Source organism: Salvia miltiorrhiza, chromosome 7 (genome assembly GCF_028751815.1).
Source record: "Salvia miltiorrhiza cultivar Shanhuang (shh) chromosome 7, IMPLAD_Smil_shh, whole genome shotgun sequence".
NCBI classification, from domain to species: Eukaryota; Viridiplantae; Streptophyta; class Magnoliopsida; order Lamiales; family Lamiaceae; genus Salvia; species Salvia miltiorrhiza.
This window is the reverse complement of record NC_080393.1, coordinates 52027448-52042460: the sequence shown is the minus strand read 5'-3', so window position 1 is coordinate 52042460 and position 15013 is coordinate 52027448. Positions and strand designations below refer to the sequence as shown.

Sequence of the window (15013 nt, the reverse complement as noted above, 5' to 3'; positions counted from 1 at the left end):
GACATAAATAACTAAATTCTAAGACGATGAGTACTTGTATGCACTTATCCTTAAGTTAGGACATTTTTATTAAAACACTAATACAATGGGATAAAATTGAATATTTACCCTTTTCTTTTTAGTTGGATATACAAATAATTTGAAGATCCATTGATGGCATGCAGACGTAAATTTAAAACTTTTGCCTCGGACATTAACTAATCCAAATACCAACAAACACACAAGGAACTACAAAGTTACAATAAACTGAAATGGATTCACAAGGTAAGTAAACTATATATAATTAATAAAGAACCTAAGTAATTACATAGGCAATAAATGTAATCCTCAGGGTCCTATAATGCTATGTAATCTTTAGAAATATAAATGACCGTGCATGCAAAAATTTAATAAATACAAGAAAAGTAAAAAGTTGATAATATATTCCAACAAGAAATGCTATATAAATTGTGGTCAATTCCCTAATTTTCAACCGCTTGTGGTGACCCACTAGGTTGATCAGGCTCAGCGTCGGGCTCACCCTCAGGCTCAGCGTCGGGCACAGGAGCGGACTCGGGCTCGGTGTCGGGCTCGGCCTCAGAGTCGTTGGGAGTGGTATCTCCAGCATTCTTCTTCTTGCTGATATTGGAGTAGCTTCCTTTCTCCTTGAAGAGCTGAGCAAAGTGAGGTTTGCAGTAAACTACTCCATCCAAAGCAGCATAGGATGAGGGTGTGATGAGGCACCCTCCATGAGCACACTTGAAGCAATTTTTGTGGTAGAAATCACCCTCCACTGTTATCTGCACTCAGGGACGGAGCTAGGATTTTAGAAATGAATGCGTGAAATTATATTTTTGTATTATAAAATAAATTTGGACGGCCAAAATCACAATTTTATATTTATCAAATCGAAAGAAAAAAAAAATACATAATATAATCTAAATATAACAGTAATAAAAATAATTGTTCCGGTGATCGTTGAGTCTTGCCCGGATCTTGGCTCCATCTCTATCTGCACCCGAGATTCTAATTTACCAAAATTATAACTCCACTTTCTTATTATAGAATATTTTTTTTTGTAAGTGAAATTCATTAAATCACGCACGAGGGGTGCAACCCATCAACAATACACGAGGAAAGAAGACAAACAAAAGGAAGCACATTATCCTAGCACGTCTAGGCAAGCAGAAGGATTGCAAATCCAGTCGCCCAAATGATCTAGTTCATTGATTATTATATGCATTTTCATCTATATAAGTGATGATTTTTTGTGATAATGCATTTTATATATTACATAATACCTTTTTTTATGATAATTAATAGTAGATCGTCGTTATCCTAATATGAAACCAAAAGGGAACTAAAATTGATAGTTGTTTGAAATTATATGCTTATCTAATGGAGCTTAATTAAATTATTTTTTAAAAATCCATTTCAAATTGAGCATCAAGTAATTATTTTATTTATTTATTTTTCATTTCGAATTCCCTACTCCTGTTCCTCGGGGGCACAAATCAAACATGCGTCTATTTGGGGTAATAAAGAAATATCACAAGTTTGAACTCCAAATATTATAAGTAATGGTTGCAGATTTTCCTCGTGCAAAAAATTTACAAAAATGGACAATCCAAATTATACTATAATTCTAATCAATTAATTACTAAAAATGACATATATCACGAAATTACCTTCTCCAATGGATACACTGTCTTCTTGCAGGTTGCACATTTTTCTTGGGTGCCAGAGAAAAAGGAGGACATTTTACTAGGGGGAGTCTTATTCTGCAATTAGTTATATATATAATGAAAAATTGTGTGGGACATATATATAAATGTCACATACTGAAATATATAAAATATGGTTGGATAATTCATTAATTAATTTACGCATGTACCTGTGGTTCTGCTTGTTTTGCTGCAGACAATAAATTGAAAATGGCATATAAGACTATAAGATATCAATTCTTAAAAAAAAAAAAATGTTTTTTAATCTTAAAATGTTTAATAAACCTGGAGACTTGCTAAAATTGTAGCTTCCAGTTTCTTTAAAGAGCTGTTCAAAGTGAGGCTTGCAGTATAGGTTCCCATCCACAGCTGAGTAGCTACTCATCTGCAAATAATACACACATTATTGTTAGTAATTTCCTCAGATTTGATGATTCAAATTGCTTCTTGATTCACTTTGGAGCAAAGAGAAGATCCTTTTACTTTTATTTTTTTGTCAAAAAGGAAGCAGGTTTTTCTAAGTTGGATAACTGTCTCCCCTTACTAATATGGTATAACGATAACTCGATCCACATCTAATCAAGTGTTTGGTTTGCAACATTGCGTCTGTGATTGATAACTCGGCCCACATCTAATCATCCAAATTACGTGGTATTTAATCACCTCTTCAATCTTATCTATCTCATTCATCAAACCAAACGCCTCCATAATATATAAAATATATATGTAAAATAAAACATATTAATTGTTAAATAGAAGATGTAGATGTAGACAAATATTGAAAGTATATGAGAAGAAGAATTATACAGAGAGACGTCCACTGCATTGATGGCATTTGAAGCATGTCTTATGATATGGAACTCCATCAACAGACATCATCTCTACAAAATGTACAGTTTTATCACAACACTTGCATTTCTGCGTCGTCCCAAAAGTCGCCATTTTTTTTTTCTTTTTTGTTGAAGAAAAATCAAATCAAATCAAAACTTGGATAAATAAATAAATTCAGAAAAGAACATATTCTTGATCAATTTTGAAAACTGGATTAATCTCTTTTTGGTCTTAAAACGTCAGGTTATAAGGCTGAAAAATGAAACCGGAAAATTATTAGTGGAGCAAATGAATTTAGCCTGATAATAAGGAAATGGAGTGGAAGAGCTACTTTTATTGAAACTTGAAAATAGATATAAAAATGGATGTATTGAAATCATATACGAAAAGTTAGCAAGGATTTCAGTGGACCAAAATGGAACTACAGATGAGGGATGGATTTGAAATTCCAGTCAATAATTATTATTATGACATTTCCATGCCAATTATTTGAAGTCTTCGGTAATCCACCTTAGACCTTAGCATTAACCATCTACTGCTTAGCCAACACACACATCTTGTGGTTATTCGAATGTGGTGTGACTATGTGAGTTAGGTTAAAGAATTTAAACATTCCTAGTGGTGGTGTTGGTACACCTCTCGTCGTTGATCATTGCTTGTCGCCTTGATTTTGCATATAGTTTAACACAAATATATATATGATTAAACATAAATATGCATAAGTTTGGGATCCACTTAAATTAAATGATATACATGCACGTTTTTTTGTCTGAAATTGCTATTCATATTTTACCCTGTGCATTCTTGGTACTAGAAGTCTTGCCACATGTCGTGATTTTAGTGAGACACATAAAAAAAAGTGAAGTTTAGATTTGAATTTATATACTATCTAAGGAAAATGGAACTACATAATTCACTTTCTATATACTTCCTCTGTCCACGAAATGTATGACACTTTTTGTCGTCCACCAAAAATATGACCCTTTCTTTTCAGAACATTGTCTCACATATTTTCATGATCTATAATAAAATCATCTCAAATTCAATCTCGACCAGTCATTTCATATAATGGTGATATTTTTTTTCAACTACATAAAAATCACAACTAATTTTATTAAAACTTGTATCCACCAAAATTGTCATAGTTTTGGTGGACGAATGGAGTATATAAATATATAGGACTGATTTTATCGTGAAAAAACATATTTTATCGTGACAACTAATAATATTGCACTGACCTGTAAAATTACTGCATTTGTCGTGAAATTAGTTGCACTGGAAAAAAAAAATTTCGCTTTCTCTAGGATTCAAACCTAGATATTGCATTCATTCTCAAGATAATGCATCATCCATTGTAGTTCTTAATGATCAAATAACTAATAATGATTCTCCGTTCTTATTTTAAATAAAAGTTTTCATTTTAACCTCTCCATATATATAGGGAAGGGCTACCGTGAGAGCACCTCTTAAAATAAAACATAAGAATTATGAAAAATGTATGAATTCGTTGTATAAAGGCATGAATTTCGAAAAATAAAATTTTGCTACCTTTGGGATTTGAACTCATGACCATGAATTCATTCAACAAGATGATGAATCAATCGTAGATCTTGATGATCTAAAGCTAAAAATGATTCTTATTTTATATCTGAAGAAGTGTATTTATTTTAGCTCTCTCCTATATATATATATATATATATATAGGGAGAGGTTCAAGAAAGAACCATAAATAAAAGAAGACCGGAGAACCATTTTCAGCCATTCGATCATCAATATCTACGGTGGATGCATCATCTTGTTGGATGAATGCAGATCCTGGGTTCGAATCCTGAAGGGAGCATTTTTTTAAAAAAATTTTAGTGCATTAATTTTAACAGCAAATGCATTAATTTTTACAGTGGATGCATTAGATTTGATGGTTCTCCCATTCTCACAAATAATGTAGTTCTCTCTAGAACCACACCCTATATATATATATATATATATATATTGGGGGCTGGTGTACGCCAATTTGTCTAAAAACTTATAATATCAACACTTAAATTTTATAAGTAAGTAGATAATTCATTTAAAAAACAACAGCTGGAATAGCTCAGTTGGTTAGAGCGTGTGGCTGTTAACCACAAGGTCGGAGGTTCAAGCCCTCCTTCTAGCGTTTGTTTTATTTTCAATTTTTTTTTATTTACTTTATATTCAACTCTTTATACGTTTTGTCATTTTTAGTTATTATTATATTATTTAATTCTTATTTACTTTATATTCAACTCGCGTTTGTTTTATTTTCAATTTTTTGTTTATTTACTTTATATTCAACTCTTTATACGTTTTGTCATTTTTAGTTATTATTATATTATTTAATTCTTATTTACTTTATATTCAACTCTTTATGGGTTTGTTATTATTATATTTTTTTAATTTTAAATTACAATTGTTTATTTAGATTTAAAAATTATCATTTCTTTAATTGATTTTTTTATAGAATTCTTTAATTGATTCTTTTAATTATTTATTTATTTACTTTATAATTCTAGCGTTTGTTATTCAATTTTTTAGTTATTTACTATGTACTCAACTCCTTATGTGTTTGTTATTTTTAATTATATTATATTTTAATTGTTATTTTCAATTTTTTAACTATTATTATATTATTTAATTATAATTTTCAATTTTTATTTATTTACTTTATACTTCTAGCGTTGCTATTTATTATATTATTATTATTATTATTATTATTATTATTATTATTATTATTATTATTATTATTATTATTATTATTATTATTATTATTACTATTATTATTATTATTATTATTATTATTATTATTATTATTATTATTATTATTATTATTATTATCCTTTAATTGTTATTTTTATTTTTTTGAGAAATAAACCCGCGATATTAAGATGGCAAGTGAAGAAGCTTACCACTGGTGTAACACATCTTATGTGTTTAATTACTCATAGTTTTTATTTGTAATCTCTCGATGAGACCGACTCTAAAGATAAAACAAGTATTCTTCATCATTATGTTGCAAACTATTAAAAAAATATACTTATTGAAGATATATAATCGGTCCTCAAGGGGACACCAAGCGGTGCGATATCCTGTGTGTGAACAGTGAGGTTCCGGGTTCAAACCCCACTGCTCCCCCTCCCCAACTCCTCCAAGTCACAAAATATATATATATATATATATATATATATATATATATATAGGGTTGGGTTCCGGTGGATCCCTGTGCTTATAATAGATCCGTAGATCCAAATCTAGACCACCCATTTATGACATGTGGCGCATCAAGATGGTGACACGTGGCAAGGCATTTCAAGGCAAAATCTAGAGAGGGGTAAAATTGGAATGTAATTTTCGAAATTAAAAAAAAAAAAATAGATTTTCTCAAAATAGGTATATTTTAGATGCATAAAGTTTCATACGAGAATGCATGAACTTTCATATAAAAATGCATAAAGTTTCATATCAAAATGCATAAGATTTCACCCCACTCCAACCCCACCCCCCACACCCCTGAACCCCACCCCACCCCAGAACCCCACCCCCACCCACCCCCCCCCCAAATTTTTTTTTATTTTTTTTTATTTTTTAAAAAACTGATTTTCTGACCACTGACCCACCCCCCAAAAAAAAATTTTTTTTTTGTTTTTTTAAAAACTGATTTTCTGACCACTGACCCACCCCTACCCCCCACCCCCCACCCCCCCAAAAAAAATTTTTTTTTTTTAATTTTTTTAAAAACTGATTTTCTGACCACTGACCCACCCCTACCCCCCTACCCCCCACCCACCCCCCCACCAAATTTTTTTTTTATTTTCTCAAAAACTGATTTTCTGACCACTGACCCCCCACCCACCCCACCCCCCCACCCCACACCCCAAAAAAAAATTTTTTTTTTGAAAAATTGATTTTTACATGCATAAAAAAATTACATGTTTTACATGCATATACTTTCGCACAGAAATGCATATACTTTCACACAAAAATGCATATACTTTTACACAAAAATACATTACATTTTTTGAAAAAATATATATATATTTTTTTTTTCAAAAATTGATTTTCGACCACCGAAATGCATACACTAAAACACTACACACTAAAACCTAAAAACTAAACCCTAAACACTAAAACACTAAAATCTAAACATCATTAAACCCTAAATACTAAAATTCAAACCCTAAAATAAATACTAAACACTAAAACCTATGCACTAATACTAAACCCTAAAAACTAAACCCTAACCCTATACCCTAAAATAAAATATTATAAAAGGGTGGGTGGGGGTGGGTGGGTGGGGGTGGGGTAGGTCAGCAATCAGAAAATCAGTTTTTGAAAAAAAAAAATTTGGGGGGGGGTGGGTGGGGGTGGGGGTGGGGGTGGGTGGGGGGTAAGTGGTCAGAAAATCAGTTAAAAAAAAAATTTGGGTGGGGGGGTGGGGGGTGGGGGTGGGTGGGGTGGGGTGGGGGTGGGGCAGGGGTGGGGTGGCGAAACTACCAGATTTATTAAAATGAAATGCATTTTTTGTATAATTTAATGCATTGTTATGTGAAAACTTTATGCATTTTTGTTTGATTTTATATGCATGTGAAACATGCCTATTTTTGGGGGTGGTAATGGGGAGGGTTGGGGGGTGGTGTGGGCTGGATTGGGGGTGGTATGGGGTGGGGTGGTGAAAATACCAAAACTGGAAAAATTAAATGCATTTTTCTGTTCAAAGTTATGCATTTCATGTGAAAACTTTATGCATCTTTGTGTGAAACTATATGCATCTAAAATATATCTATTTTGAGAAAATTTTAAAAAATATTTTTTTTAATAATTAAATCCGAAAATTACATTCCAATTTTACCCCTCCAGATTTTGCCTTTGAATGCTTGGAAGTTCCTTGCCACGTGTCACCATCTTGATGCGCCACATGTCATAAATGTGTGGTCAAGATTTGGATCTAGGGATCTATTATAAGCATTGGGATCTATATGATCCCATTCCTATATATATATATATATATATATATATATATATATATATATATATATATATATATATATATATATAATCGGAGCCTAATATTGTTGTGGACTTAGGCGACCGTCTCATGAACAAATCGGCCCTACTCGTGATATCGGCAAAATCATAAATCAATGAAATCATCAGAGTTTGAAGACTTCAACCACTAAAATTACTGGAACCATGTTTGAGGGAATGTTAAAGATGAGGTATTAATGGCTTATCACTTATTACTTGCTCTTCTATGAGTTTCAAGTATAAACATATATTTACACGACTTAGAGCATCTCCACCGGCAGGGTCGAAGGGAGTCTCAATCCGGGGCGCTGGGAGGGCGGTTGCACTAGAGACCCACCCTGATGCGAGGTGGTGTCTTAGCGAAGACCCGGGGCGAAGGAAGGAAATGTTTGGCGGGTCCTTCGGACGCGCCCCATTTAAAAAAAATCGAAATTCTGTTTTTTTTAAAATTTAATCGTTTGAAATATTTTTTTTTCTTTTAAATCGACCATTGGAGCCAACTGTAGTATAGCCAATTTTAATTTTTTTTTACCCCTTTATCTATATATATCCCAACTTAATTCCATTCATTTTATTATCTAAAAATCATCTCCACATCAAAAATTCTCTACACAAAATGTCTTCCTCCTCATCAAGCCACGAGGACGAGCGACGTGCTCAAGAATTTTCCAATCTTGTGCAAGAATTTAATCAAATTGTTCAAGCTATTGGTGATTCGGATGCGCAACCTCGTCGTTGGCGACGAAGAGTGGCAAAGAAGGCCTACATTTATCGGGACCGTGAAGCCGACGCTCTACATTTGCACGCGGATTACTTTGACGAAAATTCGGTCTACCCCGACAACGTCTTCCGCCGTCGATTTTGCACGCGTCGTGCGTTGTTTTTGCGTATCGTTAATGCCGTGCAATCCGATTCATATTTCCAACAACGCACGGATGCACTTGGGAGACCCGGCTTCACACTGTTGCAGAAATGCACGGTTGCTGTTCGTATGCTAGCTAACTGTGGGGCAGCGGACCAGTACGTTGGAGTGCTTGTGCAGATTCTGTCGAGCCATTATTCAACTCTTCGGCGCAGAATACTTGAGGAGGCCGGCTTCCGCCGAGTGCCAACGGCTTCTAGCAATGCACGAAGCGAAGCACGGCTTCCCGGGAATGCTAGGGAGCCTCGATTGCATGCATTGGCCGTGGAAGAATTGTCCAATGGCATGGCAAGGTGCATACATTTGCGGCGATCAGGGGGAACCGACCATCATCCTCGAAGTCGTCGCATCGCAAGATCTATGGATCTGGCATGCTTTTTTTTGGGACTCCTGGTTCGAACAACGACATCAACGTGTTCAACAACTCGACGTTGTTCAACGATTGGCTGCAAGGAATGGGGGTGCCGGTCACATATCAAGTCAACAACGCCTACTACACAAGTGTGTACTACTTGACTGACGGCATCTATCCTAATTGGCCTGTATTCGTGAAGAGTCCTACACATCCAACGGATCCGAAGGGGAAGAGGTTCAAAGTGATGCAGGAAGCGGCTCGCAAGGATATTGAACGAGCCTTCGGCGTCCTTCAAGCTCGTTGGACAATCGTCAAAGGCCCATCGCGTCTTTGGAGCAAGGAGGAGATGAACGACATCATGTTCACGTGCATCATTTTGCACAACATGATCATCGAAGACGAAGGCGAGCACGCAACACAGTGGGAAGAAGACGCCGACGAAGCTTCGAGTAGCGCCGCATCTCAACCTCATGCCAGTACTCCACCGGATTTTCGTGTATTTGTTGCACGACAAGCATCCATGCGAGACACGGAGATGCATGCTTGCCTCACTTTGGACTTGAAGGAGCACATTTGGTCTCGTTTTGGTCCGATTGAGCCCTAGGAAATTATTGTAATTTTAATTTTTTTTATTGTATTTAAATTATGTCTTTAAATTATTGTAATGTAGATTTTTAATTTTAATAAAATATGAATTTTAAAAATAAAAGTGTAGAAATGTGAATTTTGTAGAAATGAGAATCTAAGCACCCATCTAAGACACAATGCGTTGGAGAGGGGTGTGTCTTAGATGGGGACCACCTTCTAAGACACCCTCTAAACATCAATGCATTGAAGATGCTCTTATTGTTTACTGAATTATATATTTTATGATTCTGTAACATAGATGTGAAATGATGCTTACAATGCTTAGGTGCTTGTAAATGTATCTATAATAAAATAATTAACACAAATGGGTCAGTTTTTCAACTGTGAACATATTTGGTCGGCAAGGCTACTTACCTACCAAACGTTATCCTAATTACTAATAATCTTCAATTAATTATTACCACCGAAAGTTTAGTTTCGGCAATCAATTACATGTCGTTTTCTTTTTATGATTTTGTTGTGCACGTTACATAGTTCATTTTACACACATTAATATGTTTTTAACTATACAAATATTTACGATAAATATTATTTTAAAAATGATAGAATTTGCAATAATTGGCAAGCAAATGATGCGTGTCGTTTTCAGAATAAAAATCAGCTAAAAAAATATAAACATCGGTTGCACTTCTACAACAAAAACTATATCATGTTTTCCGGCCAATCGAATCGACTTGAAATGAAGTCAATCAATAATTTACAATATAAAATTATTCATTGTGTCCATCAGGGATAGAAATTCAGGTTATTCGGTACCAAGTAATCCGGATCCGAACCGATATTGAATATCCAATATCCGATATTCTATGGGTTTGAGGCGGTATCGGATAGATAAGACTACTATTTTTCGAGTATCGGGTATACCTGACTATCTATCTGTGATGCCCCGCTCTTTTAAATACATATTAGATTAAATATGTGCATTAGTTATAAAATTCTTTTAATTATTTATGGTGATTATTTTGTTCAGATAATATTATTTCAGCAAAAGTCTGTATAAGAGATACAGAGCTGCGATTTAATATTCAGTCATGAATGAAACCAATAATTAAATTTATTGGTTTAACTATACGTTTGAGACTTTGTTTTACCAGTTTATTGATTTAATCAATATTATTAGAAAATTTAGATTTATAACCGATTTTATAAATCGTGTTATTTAAATCAAATTGCTAGAATTATAACTTGAGATCATATGCATAATAATTTTATTATTTCGCATTATATGAGTTAAGGTATTAAGTCGCGAATTAATTCCGACTTTCACGTATTAAATCTCAAGATTGAGGATTTAATTTATATAAATACGACGAGTATTTATTAAACGAGAATTGGAGAATTATTACAGGAACTAGGAGAAACTAGATCACGGCACTACACGTATGTCTCGATTTTTCATCCAACACATCAATTCCTACACTATTTCCTACACTATTCCCTACACTATTCCCTACACTATTCCCTATACTATTCATCTTCCCCTCCAATACACCATTACTGCAGAAGGAGATTGTAAAGATTGCAGATTTCTTCCTGTAGTATATCTGAACTCCATCACACCCCAAAGTCTCCTGTAGGAGAAGAAAATCACGCCAATATCCACAATTTTCAAAAGCTTCAGCACGCCGAGAAAGAAATTTCACGGCAAGATCACAATTGTCAAAGGATGTAAATTTCAACGATCAAATCTTCAAAAGTTGCAACTCCAGGTACCAAAATTTCCACCATTTTGATTCTGTTGTCTGCAGAAATTCCTCTATAAATTGAGGAGAGTTCTGCAGAAGGAAGAAGTGCAGCGAGCAACAGAGAGTTTAGGAGATTTGTTTCTTTTACTTGCAAGAGCTCAAGTGAGCTCCCTTCGCCGGGCCATTTCTTCGTCGACCGGCCACTAGGCTCTGAACCGAGAACGTGTACTCGTTCCTCCATCTTTAGGCTACCAAACCCAACAATCGAAAGGCCGAAACCTTCTCTATATTTTCCCGACCAAAGGCCACAATATCCTTCGGAGGCCAACGTCGAATTCCCGACTTAGCCACCGGCCAACTTACGGCCTTCGTTTCTCACTATCCTTACGACGAAAAAGGATCGAGAAACCACCGTTGTGTAGCCTGATCTATCTCGCACGAGGAAAACTAAGTCGTAGACCTTCGCGGCTAAACCCCATCGCGGAACGACGACCAGAAAAAAACCCCGGCGAACAACTTCCATTAGTGCTCACTTGGACAAGGGTAAGTTGACGCCCTTATTTCGATGCATTCCCGTTTCTATTATATTATGAGAAATTTCTGGGGTATAGATGGGAGTGTGGTAAATATTCGTACAAAGTTTCATATCATTTGAACTTCGTTTACTACCCTTTTAAAATTCGAGAAGTCTACTGCCCGTATCTGCTAAAACTGTCGTGAGGCAGATGATTAAGTTAATTATTTCAGTAACCATATGTTGATATTTAGCTCTCAAATTTTTATTCTATGAAGATATATGTGTTATCTATCTACATATAAAATTTGAGCTCATTCAGGTAACGTTTGCTATTTTTCAAAAATCTGGACTTTCAGTTGGCAGAAACTGCCGAATCTGGTAGGCGATGGGAAAATCGCTATATCTCTTAAACTACTTGGAGTTTTTCAACATACTTTTTTTTCAATTAAACTAGACTCAAAGAGGTTTCTATTGATATAAAATTCGACTCCATACGAGTTCGGAGTAAAAGCAGTTTATTAGTTGAAGTTGAATCTATACAGTTTTGTTGAGATTGAAATGTTTCTAAATAATTCTTATTAAGGATTTTAAAGTTTTATTGTTGATAAAATATCACTTTTAGTTTATAAATGAGCTATTGAGATATATAAATATTCTGAGAAAGATTTCATGAGAACTTGTTGGTAAAATTATATTAGATGGAATAGTTGATAAATGAAATATTAAAGATTTATTAATTAAATGGTTAAAATATTAAAATTATTAGATCTTCTCGAAAATTTCTTTTATAGTTAACTCCTTTTATTATTTTAAAATATTTTTACAAATGTTCCTAAAATCTCACAATGAAATTTTCATCAGGAATTAATATTTAGAATTTATTAATGACTTATTAGTTCTTTTAATAGTAGCAATATATATATATTGATTGGCATTATTAAATGGGGAAAAGGAAAATATTTTATAAATTATTCTTTATTTATAATGGATAAATAAAGGAATAATATAAAATGGGCTTTCCTACATCCTCAAAGGTACATGAAGTATTTCGATAAAAGAAGAACGATTGTATATGAGTTAGATACAGTCGTTTAAGGAAATATGGGTAGTTAGAGAAATGAGTGAATAGTGATTCACTGCATTTGTTGTTATCTTTTCTATTATTCACTCGAACACATGTTTCGTGTTATCAAAGGTTCAAATAAACAAAAGCGCCTGAGTAACCTATCGCGCTAAGGAAAGAGAATCATTGTCTTAAGTAGCAAAACACTGCAATCAGGTAGGCATTACTTTCATATATATCAAATGAATTTAACTGTTACGTTCAAGCAAGTTATTTCATGACAAAATCTTTGAATTGAAGTTAATTCAAGTATTGTCTTGCCATAAAATGTTTTAATTTCAGTATGATATCTATCTGATATGGCTTTGCCAGTTATCATGTAATCGAATTCGGGTCTTGAGCAGTTGATAGCTATCCTGCCTTGGCTAGTGTACACCAGTGACCGTGAGTCATCTAGCGGGTTGGCCGGTCAAGTGACCGTGAGAGGTGGCCACCTCTCCGGCACACAGATTCAGATATGATAGATTACAAAAGAACTTAGTCTGATCAGACGAACTTTAGAATCACAAATGAATTTAGTATGCTTAGGGCCTTTTTAAGTAAAAACCCTTGGTTATACTATTGAAATGGCATGACAATTTACATTTATTATGTATGTATATGATTTTCGGCATATGTCTACTGAGTACTTTGTACTCAGCCCTGCATGTATTTCTAAATGTGCAGGTTGAGCAGTGATGAGTGATGATGGGGTGTCGTGCGGAGCTTTGTCATATTTACTAAATAAACTCTTGGCGATACATGTCTTCATACATGTATCACGTTCTATTTCCGCTGCGAACACTCAGTTATGATGCATATTATCCTATTATGTTGGATTGTCAAATCAAGTTATTGTATAAACACTTAAATCGGATACTCTTGACCGATTACTCGCTCTTATCTATTTATGTGTGTTTTTTTTCTCATATGATGTCTCAATCTTAGTTCAATTCCTTTATTATTATTTATCACCCCTTTTCTGTCCCCTCTCCTAATTTCCCTTCCCTAGTCACGGTTTCCCGGCTTACCTATCCTTAGTTAAGACCGGTCGTGACAGAATGGTATCAGAGCCAGGTTCGGTTGCTCTGAACCCAAGAGTTATCCCAAAATTTATTCTTTACTGAATACTAGTGTTAGAAAGGTCAGTTGACAAAAGCTCAGCACCTCATCACAACATCCTGCTCAACAGAGAAACAGAGGTAAATATTTATTAAATGTTGAGAAAGTTGTATTTTCAAATGTTTGTACAAGTGCTTAAATCTCATGCTATATGATTGAGTAGATTCCTTGATGAACTTAGATGCGTTAGAAATGTTTGATCACTCTTACAAAGAACATAGAAGCAAAACATATACATGAGTTTAGTTATCATTCATTACAGTTGAAATGAAAAACACAATAGAAGAAAGAAAATCAGGCGTCACTCGAGGATGTATAAAGATAGAGACATGACGGAGCGTGTCACTCATGATGATACGGGCATAGTTCGAATTGTTCAAACATATCAACTATTGCCTTACCCAATAAAATTATTTATTATATAGCTCGTAGTGACAAAAGTGCATTGAATGATTTACTATTTGTGCAATGAGTTGAATCTCTTTCAACCCTTAAAATTTCAATACATATGTAAGTATTGGGATTATGACTGCACGATCTAGGACTTGTGAATTATTAATTATGCATAAGTCAGAGATTAAGACCAATATTACTTATGATATGATCACGACTTGTGTTGTTAATACATGAGAGTAATTAGAAACCTACTGCTATAATAACTTATTATGAGTTTAATTATAGAACGTCATTCTTTCAAAGATGGCAAGAACACGACGCACCGCTAGAAAGCAAATGACGAGGCGACCAAGTCCTGAAAGTATCCTCAGGGAATACCGAACCTACACACGTTGTTGGAGAGATGACCTAGGAGAGTTCCTCGCCCATTATTATCGACTGTGGAAAGCTGCACATCCCCATGGAGCCACTGGTTATGACGGGATCATGCGCTTGATCTTATTACTTCCACCAGACTGGCAGGGATGGGCTACAGAGCTCGCAGGTGACTACGTACACACTGCAGAAGAGTCGTTTGATCCAGAAGGCGATTTTCCACGGTTCATCGCAGCAATTCACTACACCTATGATGCCTTTGGCAGAGCATTCAGGGGACCATATATGAGGCCAGGAGACCTTGCTCCTGTTGGAGT

At 34.5% G+C, this 15013-nt stretch overlaps 2 protein-coding genes and 1 non-coding gene across 3 annotated transcripts; 2 read left to right on the top strand and 1 right to left on the bottom strand.

Annotated features, from left to right (window-relative positions):
• Positions 1–252: 252 nt before the first annotated feature.
• On the bottom strand, positions 253–2752 carry LOC130994743 (LIM domain-containing protein WLIM2b-like). The gene is made up of 5 exons (XM_057919803.1): positions 2511–2752; positions 1989–2088; positions 1874–1893; positions 1668–1760; positions 253–779 (listed from the first exon to the last, which is right to left on the bottom strand). Exons 1-5 carry the CDS (start codon positions 2643–2645, stop codon positions 462–464), a joined length of 666 nt encoding a protein of 221 aa, XP_057775786.1. The 5' UTR covers positions 2646–2752; the 3' UTR covers positions 253–461.
• A 1863-nt stretch (positions 2753–4615) lies between these two features.
• On the top strand, positions 4616–4689 carry TRNAN-GUU (transfer RNA asparagine (anticodon GUU)). The gene has a single exon. It is a non-coding gene; the product is annotated as a tRNA-Asn (tRNA).
• Positions 4690–8190: 3501 nt separating this feature from the next.
• On the top strand, positions 8191–9774 carry LOC130994374 (uncharacterized). Its single transcript, XM_057919419.1, has 3 exons — positions 8191–8771; positions 8813–9427; positions 9765–9774. The coding sequence occupies exons 1-3, from the start codon at positions 8191–8193 to the stop codon at positions 9772–9774; spliced, it is 1206 nt and encodes a 401-aa protein (XP_057775402.1).
• Positions 9775–15013: the final 5239 nt, after the last annotated feature.